Source organism: Vombatus ursinus, unplaced genomic scaffold (assembly GCF_900497805.2).
Source record: "Vombatus ursinus unplaced genomic scaffold, bare-nosed wombat genome assembly UNPS02000580.1, whole genome shotgun sequence".
NCBI classification, from domain to species: Eukaryota; Metazoa; Chordata; class Mammalia; order Diprotodontia; family Vombatidae; genus Vombatus; species Vombatus ursinus.
The window spans coordinates 8,220,990-8,239,722 of record NW_020940358.1 but is presented as its reverse complement, the minus strand read 5'-3'; the positions used below and the strand labels follow the sequence as shown (position 1 = coordinate 8,239,722).

Sequence of the window (18,733 nt, the reverse complement as noted above, 5' to 3'; positions counted from 1 at the left end):
ATAACATCCTTGATAAGTGGTCATCTGCCCTCTGCATAAAGACCTCCAGGGACAGGGAACCCATCATCCTTTTTAACAGTTCTGGATGTATCAAACTAAATTGCTTCTCTGCAGCTCCTGAACAACCCACTGCTCCCAGCTCTGCTTCCTGTAGTCAAGGAGGACAGACGGGTCTGATGAATCCCTATTCCAAAGACACTCAAATACAGGGATACAGGCCACCCTTTCACTGGAAAAGTCTTTCTGAGGCCAGACTACATGTGCTTCATTCCTCCAACCTATCCTGGCATGACAGGGCCTCCTCTTACACACGGTCATCCTCTTCTGGATGTGTTGTACCTTGTCAACGTCCTGCCTAAAATGAGGTGCCCAGCCACCTGATTTAATAAATGAGGAATCATAGGCTCAGAGAGGAGAAAGAACTCTTTATCTTTGGTCAGACATGTTTGATCATCATTGTTTTTTTGTTTTTGTATCCCCAGTCTCACACAGTGCCTGGCACCTAGTAGGCGTTTAATAAATACTCATTGCTGAATTGATTAATTATGGTATCCCTTGATTTTATTTAAGCTTTTTGCTTTTTACTGAGTTCTCTATGGATATGGAGAGCAATTCCTTATGTTAGCCCCTCCTAGCTCTGTAGACAAGGTCAAGTCCCCTTCACCACTCTGGACAAATCTCATCCCTCTAACCTTGGCTCAACCCCTCTCCCCCTATTCCCCTCTTGCCATTTTCTGTCCCTAAAAGCCATTGGCTGAGGTTCATGAAACTCTTAGCATTACTAAGACCCCACCCCAACATAAAAATACATACAGTGGTGTGCCTGGCCAGCATTGGGACTCACCACGCAGATGCCTGAGCCTGGGAGGCATCGGTCGGAGTGCCCATTGCAGTGGCATGGAATGCATTTGCCCAGGAAGTGGCCCTTGGTGTCTCGGTAATAGCCAGGAGCACATTCCTAGGAGGTGAGGAAGGGGAGAAGAGAAAAACAGAAAGCAGATAACAAAATTTGTGAGGATGGAGGGAGGGAACATCTGGGAGATATAGCAATGGAGGGAGGGTCATCAGGGAAGATCAGGTATCCATCCCAAGGCCATGGATGATTTTGATCATCTGGCTAGTACGCTGTGTGTAGTCATGTCATTGGAACATAAAATCTTCAAGTTAGAAAGGACCTGGGGTTTGTTGGAGTCTACCCCACTCATTTTTGTAGAAGTGGAAATTAAGGCCTAGAAAGAGAAACGATTTGTCCAATCATACAGGTAGCACAGGGCAATGTGAGGATTCCAACTCTAGACCATCCATGTCTAGGCTTCCTCCCCACCCCTGATAAACAAGACTCCCCCAGGATAAGGTAAATCTTGCCCTGATGCTTTTTTCTTTGTCTATCCATTATCTTCCCATGCCAGCGCACCTGTCTTACTGTATGCTCCTTTCTGTGCTCAGTTACATAATGGGGAATGCCCACAGGGAGCCCATAGACCAGGTTAGTCAGTTAGTCTCACTGGCTGCAAGGAACAGGATATTGCTCTGGACAACGTGAAGCCCCCCACCCTGACCCCACCCCCCACAAAATCTGAGAGGGCCCTGAGAAACACCCCATTTTCTTACCTGGCATGAGTTCCCACGGTAGTTGGCAGGACACATGCAGACCTCAACATTGCTGGCCAGGGCTCCCCCAGTGGCATCTGTCACCACCTCTAGAACCACCCTCTGAAGGGAGACAGCTGAGGAGATCTGGGAGAAGAGGGCACGGATCTGCAGCTGCTCCAAACCAGCCAGCACCATCATCAGCTCCTCCCGGGAGACAGGGTTGTGAGTCGCTGTGTGGCGGAAATTGCCCTATGGGGAAGGAAAGAGATGCTCAGGGTTACCTAGAAAATGGAAGCGTCCTCAAAGCTCGTCTTTCTTGAGCATCTGCTTCCTAGTTTACATTTCAGTTCAACAAGTAGCTGTGTTCCCAGACTTGACCCTGACTTGTGATGTGACTTTCAGAGAGTCCCCCCTTCTCTTTCTGTGCCTCAGTTTTCTGTCCTGTGAAATGGAGAGAAGTACTTCGGGGTTTCCCATTTCCATTGCACCCTCCCTAGAAAGCTCTGGGCATAGAGGAAAGACCATCACTGAGGGTACTGTCAACTTGTGAGAGGGAAGGGGCTATGGGAACTTCAGAGAGTCCTCATATATCTTCCATCACCGCTGACCTCCACCAGATCCACCTTCCCTTGATGAATGTCCCCAGGAGCCGGGTAGGAACTCTCCAGGAAAGTGATACTCATCTGGTTTCCCTGTAGAGAACAAAGGAGAAGGTGTATAACTCCACTGCCCCAGAGACTCCTAGATTGAGCCCTTGCCTTTGGGAGAAGCCATGACCAGCCATCTTTATGGTCCATAGCTCTTCCTCTTTCCTGTTACTTGGTCTCCCACTGTCCCCTCGGTCTGGGGTCTTATGCCCCCCCCCCACGCTCCCTATCTTTGAGTTCTTGTGTCTCTCTGCCCATCACAGGCCCTCTAAGCTAATGACCTGAGATTGCATTCCCCTACCCGCCCTCCCATCACTGAGTTCCTATCCTCTTCAAATTCCTCTGGGCCTCTGGTCCATCGTTCCCTTATATTCCCATCATATCCATCCCTGCACTCCATCATCACCTTCAGAATCACATCTGGCCGGCTCTCGGTAGGGACGAACACATCCCCACGCTGGGTCTCTGAGTGCAGCTCATAGCGCAGGCTCCCGCCATAAGATGACACCTGCAACACAGTGAGCCCAGACCTTCCTCTTCTCCCACTGGTCTCTGCCTGGGATCTTGTTACTCTACCACACCCCACTTCAAAAAGAGGGCACTTTCATGATTCACACTCCAACCCCAAGGGGCCCTGAGCATGCTTATGCCTCCCTAACTGAGATGCCCTCAGCCTCCAATTACAACAGATAACCCTGGGGCGACCTCCCATCCCCGACTCACGCGGTCCCCTAGGTAGGAGGCAGGTGCCTGCCAGTAAAGGTCTTGAAATGCTTCTGGGACATTCCGTAGATCAGCATGCACTAGCCCAGCATCCACACGAAGTGAGGTTGGCACCTCCTGGCGCTCCCCACTCAACAGCACCCATCCTTGCATGTCTATGAACTGTAGGACAGCATGCATACAAATGTATTTCTTCTTGTTAAGTGAACACATGAACCTTCATGTAAATATGTGGGCACACATGTATATCTGTGTATATATATATGTATGTACATATGTTTATGTATATACATATACAATGTGCATGTACATGTGCTTGAGCCTGCATGTGCAGAGGTAAGTGTTTAGGAAGAAGGCAGGTTTGAGCCAGGACCTCAGGCTGTGGACCCAGCTCCCACACCACACCAGGATGGGGCTGAGCAGCACAGTACTGGGAGGGGGGAAGGCCAGGGACATCCACGTCCTAGGGGTTCTTACCTCTCCACGGACTTGCTGGGAGCTCCGGCATCGGTCAGTGGCCCCAAAGCAAAAGCAGCGAGTGCAGCCCTTGGGGTTTGAGGCATCCAGGGAGAAGGTGCCAAGGCGGCACTGGTCACAGCGTACACCCTCTACATTGTCCTGCATGTGAATCCAGATGTGAAGATGCGTGAGCTTTCTTAGGTAATCTGAGGAGCAGGCTCAGATCTCCCCAGAAGGTAAATGCCCTTCTCCCAGCCTGAGAGCTAGAGGGAAGAACTGGGGCTGGGAACCAGGAGGCCAACAGGAATTCCATGGCTCAAGATGGGGATGTTCACTTATGTGATTCATTTGCATTTACACAGTACAAATATTACAGATAATATTTGACCTAAAGTGTCCCTTTGGGAAGTGTGCTGCAGTGGAAAAAGTCCTGGCCTGGAAGACCTGGGTTCTGGGGCCAGTTTTGCTATTCCTCACAGTGTGACTTTGGACAAATCACTGTCTGCTCTCTGTGCCTCAGTATTCATTCATTTGTAAAATGGGAGAAAGAATCCCTGCCCTGACTTCTTGATGGGACTATTGTTAGAACCAAGTGAAACTGTTTATTAAAGTGTTTTGCAGGGTTAAAAAGCACCGTAACAAAGGGTTCCATCTCAGGCTCTATACTCACCTTACAATGGCACTGGCCAGTGACAGGGTCACATACTCCAGCTACTGTGCCTGCTGTATGGCACTGGCATTGCCGGCAGCTGGGATAACCATAGAAGCCAGGAGCACAAGCATCACAGCGGCGGCCGACAATATTGGGTTTGCACCTTTAATAGGGATCAGTAGCTCAGTCATCAACCCTGAGGCTTTCCCCAGTAGGCACCCCCCTATTCCACCTATGCCACCCCCTCCCCCAACCCCTCTGTCCTCACTTGCACTGCCCGCTGTCCAGGTCACAGCCTGGGTCTGTGAGATCCTTGACACCAGGGTGAGAACAGTTACAATCTTCGCAGCCCACCAGGGGGTGGCAGCCAAATGTTTGAGCCTGGCACACCACACAGTCTGGTGGGATGGTACGGGGTGGGCAGATGCACTGGCCAGTGCCTTCATCACAGAGGCGGGTGCCACAGTCACAGGCTGGAAAGAGAGAGCTCTGTGTCAGCGTCCTGTGGAGTTTCTCCCTCCCTGTGGTCAGGAAGAAGAGACACTGGCCAGGACTAGACTTGGGTTGAGGTGGGGGAAGGGGAATAAGGACTCACGCCTGCAATTCGGGAAGCCCCAGTAACCAGTGGCACAGCGGGAGCAGTCCCGGCCGATGACGTGGGCTCGGCAGGGGCACTGGCCCCCAAAGGGTTCACAGGTAGGGCCCGTGGCTCCCACTTCATGGCAGCGGCAGGGCTGGGCCCCATTGTTGTAGAAGAGGGAAAGAGAGATGGCAGCATCCTGGCAGAATGGAGGTGAGCTGGTGGGGCTGGAGGAGTGGCACAGATGGTAGATTAGAGCCATTGAATGGGATTACTTAGGTCCTCCTCCTCCTCCTCCCACAAACACCCCCAACTCACATACTACCCAAACTCCTGAAGTTCCCCTAACCCCAGCCCTAACTTCCCAAGATCCCCTCCCCAACCCCAATGTCTAGACCATTCCATTTCTACCTCCAAGCCTTTTTGGGACTATAGCCTCCATTACTACCCCCCACTCAAGGTCCTGAACATCTTTCTCTACCACCACTACTTCAGCCTGAGTCATACCTGATGTAAAAGCCATTGGCTGCACAGAGACTGATGAAGTCATAGGATTTGTCCAGAGGCTCCTCTCGGAGGTAGTTGGAGCTATAGCCATCCTCAGGGACAACCAGTACATAGTCCTACGGGATGGGAAGTTCTAAAGGTCACATCTAATTACAGTGGGAAAGGCAAAGATTCAACTTACACCCACCCATGGGAGGAGGAGGAAGAGGAAAAGAATCGGGCCATCCCAGAACTTATCCTCTCTAGCAAAAGAGGTCTTGCTTGTGGTTCCAAGGTTAGACAGGCAGTAAACAGCAGGCCTCTAACTACTAATCCAGTGCTCACAGGATACAAGGACTGAGAGCTGGAAAGGGACCTGGGAGATGATCCAGTCCAGAAGTGTCAACCAGATGAAAATGTGATTGGGAAATGTTTAACAAAATAAACAAAAATACAATACAACATGGATAATGTTAATTTGTGGCTTCCTAAGTCAATATGAAGACTTCTGGGATCCTTTGACTTTGACACCATGATCCAGGCCAATCCCTACATCTGACAGATGAAGAAACCTAGACCTGGAGTTAAAATGATTCGCCCAAGGCCCCACAGCTATTAAGTGGCAAACCCAGGATTGGAGCCCACCAAGCCTCTACGTCCAAAACCAATACTCTTTTTTCACTTTCTATTCAATGCTCTGTCTCTGCTTCTAGCGGGCTCTTCGGGTGAAAGCTGGAGCCTGAGATTCCTGAGTCTACCAGAGAAAAAAAATCCAGAGCTCTTTCCACTAAGACTGGAAGCTGTTTGTTTTTTCTGTTTTTTTTTTTTTTTTTCTCTTCCAAATTCAGTTGGGCTAAGGCTAACAGAAGGATATATACACAGCCCCAGCTTTCACCAGCTGCTGAAGAAAAAGCCAAGTATGGGGAATTCAGATCATGGCAGTTCTCCCTGAATGTAGCTGGTTGCTCTTTCTATAACAATCTTGTTACTAACCTAGGACCGTGGCTGCACTCTGCAGTCAGATTCTAGGGAAAGTGAAAGAATTGGACAGGACGGGCCCTCCCTCCCAGCGTCAAAGGGCAGAGGGGGTTGGCAGGCCTTACTTTCTGCCTTGGCCACTCACCAGCCAGAGCTGCTGACCCTCAGGCACACGGACAGTCACAGTCAGTTCATTGTCTGTCACATCCAGGACGATCTGACCCTCGCACACAATCAGGCTGCGGCAACCGTAAGCATGGGGGCAGAAGGTGGCATTGGCCTGGCCTGGGAAAACCAGGAGTGTCAAACTCATGCCTGTCTTTGGCTCAGTGTCCCCTGCAGGGGCCTCCTCAGCTTGAGGCCAAAGCCGGCTCACCAGCAGCACCCTGCATCCTTCTGCAGGCACAGGGCAGTGTAACCAGCCTGCGCCTAACCAGTCCTCATTTCTAGCTTTTTCCAGGTTCCCTGCCTGGAGAACCCCTCCTGCCGTCTTCAGACAGCTCCTTCACCTCCCACTGGGTAACACAGGGCTCTTTGTCAGATCATGTAATAAGCACATTGTTTGGCCACTTCATGAGATACCACTGGCCCCGTACTAAGTACTTTATTGTTGTTCTGTATAAAAAATTATGAGATCAACCCAGATGGTAAGAGACCCCTTAAATGAACATGGGCAGCTTCTCAGGAAGGTAGATCTCACTCAGCCCATCTCGCCCTTTTTGACACTGAAGAGTCCCCAACTTCTCTAGATCCCTTCTTTGTACCCTACCCCCTACCCCAACTCCAACTCACCGTGCCAGATCCGGCCGCCATTGATGACTACCTCCACAGGGAAAGTAGGGTGGTTGGGTTGGTAGCCATGGAGCAGGAAGGCATAACGCCCCAGTGTCTGGATGTGAGTGCTAAACACGACAGTGCTCTGTGAAGGGAACCCCCCAGGGAGGTGGTCAGTAATGCCACCCTCTCCCTCAACCTTCTCTCCTACCTATCCACGACTTCCCAAATGTAGCCATAGGGTTCTAAACTCTCTGTTACAGATGGGAAAAATGAGTCAAAGAGAAGGGAAGTGACTTGCCCAAGGCCACACACAGTGAGTTGGGAATGAAGCTAGAAGTAAAATGTAGTAAGTAAAATTTACTCTGGACCAAATAGCCTTGAACTCTTTCCATCAGAATATATTCCCTCCCTGTTGACTCTCTTGAAATGTCTCCTGATTTCCCCCTCTAATCCCTAGGCAACACACCTAAAACCCACAGCTTACTTTCCCCAACTCCTCTCATGAGTTCTGAAATCCACCTAGGGATAGTGGGAGTACCTATTAACCACCTGACTGCAGTATGTGAGGCAGCCCCTGGAGTACCACCCTCACCTGGGGAGCCTGCAGGAGGGTGGGATCACTGGTGGGGTCTATAGCTGTGGGTGGACGAGGCTGAGGACTCATCGGGGGTCCAGCAGGAGTGACGGTGTGCGTGTGGCTCAACGGGAAGTCGGGTGGCACCGGCAGGACCTTACACTCTGTTAGTACGATGGGCTGGGATAGCTTCTGGAAGCGTGAAGGGATGCAGGAACCACTGGAGTGAGAACAAGGACAGATACAGGGAATCAGAACAGGCCAAAGTAGCACTTCCCAGAAGGGTTAGGGCAGTGATGAGAGGTAGGACTAGGGAAGGAGCTTGGTTTATATGACTTGTGAGTGTGGGCCAACAGGAGACACACACAGGAGTCTTCCTCTCTTCCCCCATCCCAGGAGATTAGGCTATGGCTATGGCTTATGTCCCTGATGCTCCTTCCCCTGATCTGTGAAAGGGAAAGTACCCACAGGAAAAGTGCCACCTCCCTTCCCTTCACCCCCTCCCAAAAGAGCTGAGGTCAAGGTAATGGAAAAGTCCTTAACTCTGGCCTGAATACCTGCTCAGTCCAAAGGTCCCATGACTACTGATGCAGTGAACTCTGGGTTCCACAAACTCTGTGGTGAACTTGCTCGTGGGGACCAGGTAGATGCGGTACTGCGGGAAGAGAGAGAACAATTTAGGTCAGGCCTGTGAACTGGGAGACATAAATAAAGCAGACTGTGTATCCAGGGAAAGCAGGTAATAGGATTCTATAGTTAGTGCCTGTCTGCCCTGCCCTCTTCCTTTCTGCTTTTCCAAATCCTACCTTTTCTTCACAGCCCAGCTCAAGTCCTACTTTCTCCCCCAAATTCCAAAGCTGGAACAGACCTTAGAGATCATCTAGGTCAACCCTCTCATTGTGTAGATGAAAAAGTCTTCCTTGATCACAACAGCCTACAGTGATCATTTCTCTTTTTGGACTTCAAAAGCACTTCCTTTCAATATACTTATCTGGCCCCGCTCATACAATCATTCAATGACGCGCAAATCGTATCTCTCAAACTACACTGTAGGTCTTGTGAGCAGGAATCCTATCTCACCCTACTGTCTTCCTATCCATAACTAGGACAGGGCTGGAGCCACGGCAAGTGCCCAGTAAATGCTATCTTGTGAAGAATTAAATTCTCTTCTCTCTGTTTACTAGGTTTCTAAGAATGTTTAATTTTGGGGTCTGATTTGGGGTGCCATGTCTTTATTTTCATCCATGCAACCATTTATTGAGTGTCTCCTGTGTATAAGGCCCAATGACTCCCAAAGTATCTGGGGAAGTCTTGGGTCAGCATCCTTACCAGTAAGAACCGTGCATGTTCTGCTGTGAGCCGAATGCTAGCCTCACCAGTGAGTTCAAAAGTGGCAAGGCGATTCTGGGAATCTAAGACAGTACCTCGGCACAGGAAGCTGCAAGAGTTAGGAAGAAGCAAGTGAATGGGCAGAGAGGGACAGAAAGATCAATCCTGATTTTTAACACCATACCTAATCCATCCCAACTTTCCTTCCCCAACTTGGCATGTTTCCTGAACAAGCCCTGATCTCTCTCAGGTCCCCAGGCACCCTACATGGAAGATAGGCCTAGCTCCTCAGAGGCCTAGGCTTCTGTCTTCTAACCCTCAGTCAAACCGGGCCATTAGCTTGTCTGTTTACTGTCAGCGAGCTTAGAGGAGACTGAGCCCCACAGCCACGCCACCAAAGCCAGTGCCTCATCATTTTCTGCCAGAAAACAGGCTGGTTGCTAGCTAGGGACAGAGCAAGGTAGGGCTGGGGAATAAGTACCTGTACTGGCAGGGGTAGAGGGTGAGCAGTCCTTGCTGTGGGGTCCACTGGGGCGTGTGTACAGCCACGCTCACAACCTGAAGGTTGTCCTCATTGGCGTACTCCACCACAAGTGTGTACTGGCCAGGCTGGGGCACGACAACTTGCACTTGGACATCCACCTAGCAGCAGGAAGCGGACGGAGATATCAGGGCTCTCCCTCTGGCCTTCCTCCCCTATAAGTGATAGAGCTGCCTGTGCCCATTCCCCTTTGCACCCATCTCCCTTTTCTTACACAGCATCCCTCAGGAAACAAAATCATCTTATAAGGCCACTGCCTTGGAAGTATCCCACACACAGGTGTCCCTTCACACACTCCCTTATCAAAATGCAATCATCCATCTCCCTCTTTTTAGACCACTATCCCCTTCTAGTACATCTTTCCTACAATGATACACCCTTACTACATCTCTCTTATGTAACACTATCCTCTAATATAATAAATAATAGTAGTTAACATTTATATAGCATTTCAGCATCTGCAAAGCACTTTCAATGTATTATTTCATTTGATCCTCACAATGATTGGGAAACTTATAGCTGGGAGGTCTTGTGCCAGCATCACACAGCTAGTAACCACCTAAGGTAGGATTTGAACCAAGGTATCCTTGACTCCAAGTCCCAGTTCTCTATCCACTACATCACCCTGACTCCCATACATAATATCTCTTCTAGACAAAAACTCTGTATATCCCAGCTTTCCTTTATAATCTAGATAACACCTCTCTAATATAATAACAATCTCTTCTAGACTTCAGAACTTGCATATACTTCAAGAATCTGTGATTTCATGAGTAGGGATAGTCCCTCCACTGATGCAGATCTCAACCTCTCTAGGAATTAGTAGATGGTCGTGGAGAGTTGCTGTTGACAGAAACTTTATCATTCTGTGGCCAGCTTGGGGATGATGAGCCTCTGGGATGGTCCTCAGAAAGCCAGAAGAAGTCTATTGCTGGGAGCATACCTGAAGCCTTTCCAGCTTGCTAGTGTTTATGGATGATACAGCCTTCAAGAACCCAAGGTCCCCTCCTCACCACAATGTGACAGCAGAGAAGGAGGAGTTGATCTATCTTTTTATGTAACACTTTTCAAATAGAACAGCACCCTGACTGTAGAAGAATCCAAGTGAGAGGTAATCCAAAAAGCTACAGAAAAATATATGCATCATGTGGGAAAGGGGGAAAGGTAAATTGGCAGCAGCATATTACCAAAGTGATCCATAAAGAACATTAACCAGATGGTAGATGAACAGAGAAAGAGGTGGGCTAGGCCTGCCAGCAAGAATGAGAAGCAACAAGGGAGCCCGAGTGTACTGCCAAGATATTAAAAGAACCAGAGGAAAGTCTAGAGCACAGTGGGGAGATCTTTTAGAAGGAACGTATGTGAAAACACTGGGCAAGAATTAGACAAGATAAGAAAATGTGTATGAGTTGCAATCTGCCCAAATCCAAGATCTGCTTCTTCATTGTGTGGCCATGGAGAAGTCACTTTAATCTCTCTGAGTCTGTTTCTTCTTCTGTAAAGTGAGGATAATACTTGTAGTACCTACTTCACAGTGGTATGATGAGGAAAGTACTTTCAAAATCTTGATGTGTGGGCAGCTAGGTGGCACAGTGGATAGAGCACTGGCCCTGGAGTCAGGAGGACCTGAGTTCAAATCTGGCCTCAAACACTTGCCACTTACTAGCTGTGTGACCCTGGGCAAGTCACTTAATCCCATTGCTTAGCCAAAAAAAAAAAATCTTAATGTGATATGTAAACATAAGTTCTTGCCATTTGAATACCCCACCTATATAATACTAACTCCTTCATTTAGAGGATCACCATTCTTAGAGAACAATACCCTGTCTTACAGCAAGTCTCCTAGAATGGCATTAAGACATTTACTTGTACAGGAATTACTCCATAGAGTATCACTCCATCCAGGTGCTACATTTTGCATAGTGGCTCCAATATATATACCCCAACCTTATCTAGAACCTCTTTTATAGGGGCAGCTAGGTGGCACAGTGAATACAGCCCTGACCTTGGAGTCAGAAGGATCTGAGTTCAAATCCAGTCTCAGACACATGACACTTACTAGCTGTGTGACCCTGAGCAAGTCACTTAACCCCAATTGCCCCACCAAAAAAAAAAAAGAACCTCTTTTATAATAAAAGCATCTAACACATGCTATACATGATTTGTTGTTATAATATGTTGTTCAGTCATTTTCAATCATGTCCAACTCTTCGTTTCCCCATTTGGTGGGGTTTTCTTGGCAAAGATCCTGGAGTGGTTTGCTATTTGCTTCTTCAGCTCATTTTACAGATGAGGAAACTGAGGCAAACAGAGTTAAGTGATTTGTCCAGGGTCACACGGCAACTAAGTTGTCAGAGGCCAAATTTGTCTTCCTGACTCCAAGCCCAGTATTCTATCCACTGCATCACCTAGCTGCTCGACTGTAAATGACTAGGCATTTTATATTTTGAGTTTTTTCAGAAAGACATAATAATAGCAAAAATGGTAACAACACATTTATACAAGACTTTACAGTTTACAAAATACTTTCTTTATAACAACTCTATGAGGTAGGTAGCAAGTGTTATTACTCTCCTTTTAAAGAGAAAAAAATAGCCTCAGAGAAGTTAAATGATTTGCCCATGATCACACAGCTAACAAGTATCTGAGTCTGGATTCATACCCAGGTCTCCTCATTCCTCCTCTAGTACTCCATCCGCTATACAACACTGCCTCTTACAAGCACGAAAGGATAGAAAGGCCATCTTCGTCACCCTCACGTTGCCTCTAAGAGGCACATGATGGCACCTTCCAGAGATAAGGTGACCAGCCCAAGGCCACACAGATGCAGTGACAGATTTGGCTTCCCCCACCCTTGCTCCCTTTCCTCCCAGCTTAGGATCTGGCTGGATGACTGGGGAGGCTCCAGTCAGGGAGGCCAGCTGAGCCTCATCTCTCCCCCGCCCAAGAACCTACCTCCTCTCATTCTGCCTAGGGGGAGGGAGAGAGAGAACCAGGCACTCACATCATTGCCCCAGCAAGTGGCCAGTGGTGGGTGGGAGGAACTAGGCTGTTCCATCAGGCAAGCCTTGGGTAGACTATTGTCCAGGCGGCATATGGCATCAGTCCCGCTGGCAAAAGGGAAGCCATCTAGTGGGAGGTAGGTGTACAAGAAGCAGCTGGGGAAAGGAGAAGGAACACACACATTGGCAGCCCATTCCTCCCTCCCTGCACAGCCCCTTTTCATTCCCTTGACAGACCAAGAGCCCAAGATGGGTCCTCTCTTGGTGCAGAAATGACCATAGGCATCTTCAACCTACCCTAGATCCCAAAGCTCCCACCTCACCTGCTTTCCTCCCACTGCCTCTACGGGCATATGCTGTGGGTTGTTCTTTTCTTTTCCTCTTTAAATGTTTAAGATCACAAGTTAAAGTTCAGATAAGTCTGGTCCTTACTTATTCCTGACTTGCTCAGGTTTGGGGTTGTAGGTACAGGCCTCAGTCACCTTCACCTGCAGTATGGGGGCTTCATAGTAGGCACTGGGAAGCAAGACCACATAGTCCTGGGGAAGATGTAGAAGTCAGTGTTAGAATAGTTAAGGTCACCAATCATACTGGATGCATCAGAGGGGCAAGGGGCCCCCATGGGATAAAATGCCAGGTCCTTACCAGTAAGACACCTTCAGCCTCAACAACCAGGGACCAGATACTGGGGTTCAGGACAAAGGGCTCCCCATAGCTGTTCTGGGGCACAGTAAGAAACACGGGCTCCGTGCTGGGTGCAAATATGACCTGACGGGTCTGCTCTGTGCCTAGAATCAATGCGAGGAAGAGCACCAGTGAATATTCACTTCCTCTGAGTTGTTTTCCCCATCTCCCTGTGATGGCTTCTTTGCTCTATAGCTACATGCATAGCTTGCACTGCAGTCACACTGGCTTTGGCCAGTCTGTGCCCTCCCCCAGGAGCAGACTTCCTTGGTGCATGCATTCCTTAACATGCCCAGGACAGGATCCATGTGGGATAGGTGCCCCACCATGGCTCTAACTGTTAAACTGGCCAATGAGGGCATAAGCATTGAGATCCAGGGGATGAGGGGAAAAAAAGGGAAGGTGAGGATGGACAGAAGAAGGTGAAAAGAGGAAAGAGAAGAGGACAGAGCTACAAAGGATAAAGCAGGTAACAGCACAGAGAGTTGGGGTTGGCTGAGAGGCAGCATGGAGTAGTGTAAAGGACACTGGCTTTGGTGTGAGGAAGACCTAAGTTTGAATCCTGGCTCTGCTCTCTATTACTCTAGGACCCTGAGTGAGGCTTTTAACCTCTCTACGCCTCAGTTTCCTCCTTTGTAAAATGAAGGGGTATGAGTAAACAAATTCTAAGGTTGTAAGTAACCACTGCACTTACAGTTGCTGCAGGTGCTAAACTTCCCTTCCTCAAGGACTGAAACCTTCCCATTCACGCTTGTGGAACCCCGGTTGACATAGCGGAATACAAGATGGAATAGGTCAGGTGATGTCACGTTGAGTTTCACCACTACTTTGGGCTGTGAGGAGAGAAAGAAATAGGAAAGAAAGTGAGGGATACCTCAGTCACCCTCATCTGATCCGGCAATCTGACCCTAGACCCCAGATAGCAGGGTACTGCCTTTCCTGACATTTAAGATCTCACCATCCCTCTCTAATTACATCCCCGCACAGCTCCCTCCAACTTGCAGCCTGAGTTCAATCCAGGTGCCTCTCACCACTGTCCTTGTTCAACCACCTATCAGATACTCAATCCCATCTCCTTACCTTTAATCACAGCATTCCCTCTACTTGGAGTGTCATGCCCTCATCTCTAATCCAAACCATCGACAAGGCTCAGCTCATACCACTTTACTCAAGAAAGCTTTCCACAGCTATCCCAACTCACAATGCCATCTTTCCAAAACGTCTAGTGTACCCATAGCTTGAATCACACACTTGGGAACATTTTATTATCCTCTTTTCCAAATGTGTGTCTTGCTTCTCCAAAATGACTAGGAGCTCCTTAAGTATCTCCTCCTCCCCATTTCCCTCAAAGCACAGATGATGGGGACTCCATAAAGATTTGCCTATTGAATAAGGTGGGAATGAAGGAAGTGGGTAGCCTACCTGAACAGGAGTCATCTGGGCATAACCCCTCCAGCTGAAATTCTCAAACTCCAAGGGGTTGTAGCCAAAACGCACAGGCCGGCCATCAGGTGTGGAGCCCTCCTCTAGCTCAAACCTGATGTGGTGCAGGTCTGGGAGATAATGGTCTCTTGCAGGCCTGGGGGAAGGCAGAGTACACAGTCTCTACCTGTTCACCTCTCTCAGACCCTAGCACTGCCCAAGCCACCTAGAGCCAGGGCTGCCCAGGAAGGACCATGGATTCATCTTGGGTCACTGAAGTCAGGATTATTTGGGGCTTGTGAGTACTTAGTTATCCGTGCTAGCTGGGGGAACAATGGTACTAGTAAGACCAGTGACTGAACCTCATTGGTACTTGGCTCTATAATGTTTTGCAGGAATAATGAGAAGAATGATAATAGCAATATATAGCACTTTAAGGTCTACGAAACTCTTTCCTCACAACACAGCTGTAAGGTAGAATGCAAGTATTACCATCCTCATTTTACAAATAAGGAAACTGAGGGTGGCAAGGGGTCATGATTTGCCCAGTCACATGGTCAGGAAGTGTGAGAGTGGAGACTAGAACCTGATTCTTCTGACCCCTATGCCTCCCCTTTCCCTGTACCTTTGATACACAGACCAAAGCTTTTAGGGGTATGAAGAACTGATGGAAATGCTACTCTGTAGCCTCCATGCCCAGGGAGTGGTCATGGCACTTACTCACTGCACGTAGGCCCCTGTGTGTTGGGCCGGCATTGACAGGTCCCCGTCCTTGGCTCACAGCCCTGGGCCAAGGCTCCCCCAATATCACACTGACAGGCTGTGGAAAGGGAGGAAAGCACATGAGATAGTCTTCAGATGCTAAAAAGCTGGTGGTGGGATGAGGAGATACTACAAGATGGATAACCACTCCACTGCTCCAATTTTATTACTCATGTCTCCACACAGCCTACAACGCACACCACTCTATCCCAGTCAGATCAATCTCTTCAGAGACTGGGCACATTCCCACCACCATGATTTTGTTCTCTTCATTCCCCTCTCCTGGCACAACCAACTCTCTCTTCTCTGCATCTTCAAATCATGCCCATTCTTCAAGGTCCAGTTCAAGTCCTTGGTTCTTCCAAGAAGCCTGCCCTGAGTGCTCTAGCCCAGGCTGATTTCCTACAGTCTTTGTGCTTTGAATAACAGAAATCATCCCTGAATCACACGCAGCCTTGCATATTCTCTAATTGTGCTGTGTGTGTGAATCTCATCTCCCCATCTAGACCGTGAGCTCCCTGAGGATGAAGAGTGTGTAGTCTCCTATCTGTCTCTCTCCTTCAGCATCCATCACAGAAGGGCAGTCAATAAATAAAGACTCATTGTCTGGATTAGCAGCCCAGTAGTATGGCACCATGAAAAGAACAATGGACTATGACTCATTAGACTTGGGTTCAGTTCCTGGTTATGCCACTAATTTGCCATGTGACCTTGAGGAAGTAATTTCACCTGAGTATCAGTTTCATCCTCTACAAAATGAAGGGGTTGGACTAGATGGCCCTTCTAGCTGTAATTGATAAGAGTACTGCATTGCAAAGCAAGGGAACTAGCAATATGGCTATTTTGGGCTCTGCTGCATCCACTTGGTCAGTCTGAGTTCTCAAACCAGATCTTTATCCTCCCTGAAGCTTCCTTTGGAAAGCCCTAAGCATCAGGTCTCAGGGATACTCACTCTGACAGCCGAAGTAATCTGCATGGTCCAGTCTGAAGTAGCCATCCTTGCAGGAGGTGCACATCTGACCACAGACGTTGGGTTTGCAGAAACACTGTCCATTGCCCTGTGGACAGCAACCCAAAGGTGAAATGAGGCACAAAAGCTGCCAGTGAATGACATTCTCCGGAGGATGCCACCTAACTCTTGTGCTCTGCACAAACCTTCCATGCTCCGGGCCCCCAGACACTTACCTGTTGACATTCAGCCACTCCATTGATGGTACCTCGAGGGTCACAGCTACAGCCTGTTGGAAGAAGAGTTTGCCTGAGGATAGAAGAAATAAGGCCAAGGCACAGCCCAGGGAAGGATGAGGGCAGAAATGCAGACGGTCACAGCCAACTGGTCTTCCCAGTCAGTGGAAACTGCTGTGCTATGGAAGCCTGGAGGCAAGTCACATAACGCAGCCCTAATTCCTGCTCAGCCCCACTGGTAAAAACAAGATTAATGGACCTGAACTATTGGAGAGGAAGAGGAGGTAAGAAAGAATTTCACTCCCAGAATAATAGTAGAGGATGGAGACAACCCCAAATCCTCTCTGTTCTTCCCTTCAAATTCTTTCCCTGTATTCTTGAAGGGAAAGGACATTCTGCAGAATATGGGAGCAAATGGAGAACATAATCTATTTCAGTAATTTACATATGAAGAATTGGAGAAATTTTAGGCTAATGACTAGGAAATATGGACACCAGAATTGTTCTATGATTATGAGACAAATATAGTTTACCTGTTTATAAACAAGATGAGAATATGGTTACTAACCATAAGCTAAGATAGGATCATTCATAGAGAGGACCAAGAAAAGTTAGGAGAAAAAATAGAGGGAGAGAAGTCAAAGCACAAATTTCAAAACTGTGTTAAAGAGAGGCTATAGTATTCTTATCTCTCTCTCTCCCTTTCTCCCCCTCCTCTCCCTCTCCCTGGGCCAACTGGTTGGCTAATGAGAGACTGGTGTATCCTATCCTGCCATCTGCTGCTGAGAATAGGAAGAGTTAGAAAGAAGATAACTGCTCTCTGTTATTACCTGCTAAGAAGAATAAGGAATACAGAGTCTATGCTCTGTTCTCTATTATGATTTGATGCTAAGAAGAAGAGAATCAAAGAAAAGATAGAAGATATTTCCCTGCACTGCCACCTGTTCTTTCTGGAAGGCAGAGAAGGAAAAGAATCCCATAAAGAAGCAGAGCTGGAGAGGCTTTTGCCACCTTCAGAAGAAAGGTCATTGCCTTTTCTTAAAAGAGTTTATTGACTCAGCTTAAAGCTGGAAATTATGGATATTACGGTTGCTATTGAGGAATGAGTCCAGACAAGTAGAGGTTCAACTTCAAAGGAGAGAATCTAGTGGTTCAACAAGTCCAGCTGAAACATAATGCCCAGTAAGGTGTTAGTTAAGTGTTAGTCAAGCGAAGCATGCTCAGCTCAGTTTAACCGTAGAAGCATCTGTTCAATACAGAAGCTATTCTCATCGAGGAACTTTTTTGGAAAGTTCACGAGACAGTAAGAGGACATCTAAGCCCCCTCTTCCATAGTTGTGAGATACCTCAGCCACTTGTGTTGACTCTGCATGTGCGTTAATGCACTGGGACTTTAGCTGTGTTCCTAGTCTCTCCATAGACACTGTGCAAATTAGTGGAAGAATGTAAATGAGGCTTATGAAGAAGATGTTATGTAATTATTAGGAATTTGCTTTGCATTTTCAGTTCTGGTTAAGATTGAATGTTAATGGCTAATTTGTTAATGGGAAATGCACTGGTGGGGGCTTATGAGATAGTGTCAGTGGGAATAGTCACTGACAAGGGTTACTCCCTAGTCCTAACTAGAATTAAAGTAGTAGCTGCCTGGTCACCTCTCTGAGGACCTGCCAAAGTGGGTACCAGTGGAGTGAGTGAGCCAGAGCCAGTTGCAGCCCATGGAGAGAAAGAGCCTGGGGGAGTAAGTGGGGTCTATGTCATACCTGGGCTAAATAAAGAAAAACTTCCTAACAATTAAAGTTATCCAAAAGTGAACTGTAAGTCACTGGAAGGTGTAGTGGAAAGAGCACTAGGGAAACTTCATGGCTGCCTCATGAAGTAAAGAGTTCCCTTTCATTACAAGTATTCAAAAGGAGACTGAATGGTGTCAAGGATGTTATAGTGAGGATGTGGATTTTACCAAAGTACTGGCTAGACTAGACAATTGCTAAGGCTCCTTTCAACTATGAGACTGGTGTACCTGAAGAGTGTACTGTATGTACCAGTAGCTCCTGAAGACCAGCATTACCACTGACCGCTGAGGCCAAGAGGATGGAAGAGAGGCCAGGTGGGGGCACAGACAATATGGTGGTAAACCCCTTATGCCTTGTCCCAGGTTCCAGAGCAGATTCCACTTTCCCTCCCCACCACTGCCTGGCAGGCACAGAGACTTACTTCTGCAGCCGTAGGGGTTAGCTGGGCTCAGGTTCCAATAGAGAGGCTTGCACCTATCACATCTTGGACCCTCCACGTGAGCCCGGCACTCACAGGAACCCTGTGTTTTTGAAAGAGGAGGAGAAAGA

The 18,733-nt window shown here is 48.0% G+C and overlaps 1 protein-coding gene across 1 annotated transcript in view; it reads right to left on the bottom strand.

The window, feature by feature from the left end:
* The window catches only part of LAMA5 (laminin subunit alpha 5), a 119,667-nt gene that overhangs the window by 29,666 nt on the left and 71,268 nt on the right, over positions 1-18,733 (bottom strand). Inside the window, exons 18-42 of the mRNA XM_027850165.1 lie at positions 18,606-18,705; positions 16,395-16,447; positions 16,162-16,267; positions 15,168-15,267; positions 14,448-14,604; positions 13,720-13,858; positions 12,987-13,129; positions 12,774-12,880; positions 12,344-12,497; positions 9,280-9,440; positions 8,799-8,907; positions 8,027-8,124; positions 7,488-7,689; positions 6,911-7,037; positions 6,264-6,403; positions 5,162-5,277; positions 4,670-4,881; positions 4,343-4,547; positions 4,093-4,237; positions 3,441-3,581; positions 2,964-3,125; positions 2,647-2,748; positions 2,202-2,285; positions 1,612-1,842; positions 845-958 (exon numbers count right to left, since the gene is read on the bottom strand). Of these exons, the coding sequence (XP_027705966.1) occupies positions 845-958; positions 1,612-1,842; positions 2,202-2,285; positions 2,647-2,748; positions 2,964-3,125; positions 3,441-3,581; positions 4,093-4,237; positions 4,343-4,547; positions 4,670-4,881; positions 5,162-5,277; positions 6,264-6,403; positions 6,911-7,037; positions 7,488-7,689; positions 8,027-8,124; positions 8,799-8,907; positions 9,280-9,440; positions 12,344-12,497; positions 12,774-12,880; positions 12,987-13,129; positions 13,720-13,858; positions 14,448-14,604; positions 15,168-15,267; positions 16,162-16,267; positions 16,395-16,447; positions 18,606-18,705 (3,408 nt within the window). The remainder of the gene's footprint in view (positions 1-844; positions 959-1,611; positions 1,843-2,201; positions 2,286-2,646; positions 2,749-2,963; positions 3,126-3,440; positions 3,582-4,092; positions 4,238-4,342; positions 4,548-4,669; positions 4,882-5,161; positions 5,278-6,263; positions 6,404-6,910; positions 7,038-7,487; positions 7,690-8,026; positions 8,125-8,798; positions 8,908-9,279; positions 9,441-12,343; positions 12,498-12,773; positions 12,881-12,986; positions 13,130-13,719; positions 13,859-14,447; positions 14,605-15,167; positions 15,268-16,161; positions 16,268-16,394; positions 16,448-18,605; positions 18,706-18,733) is intronic.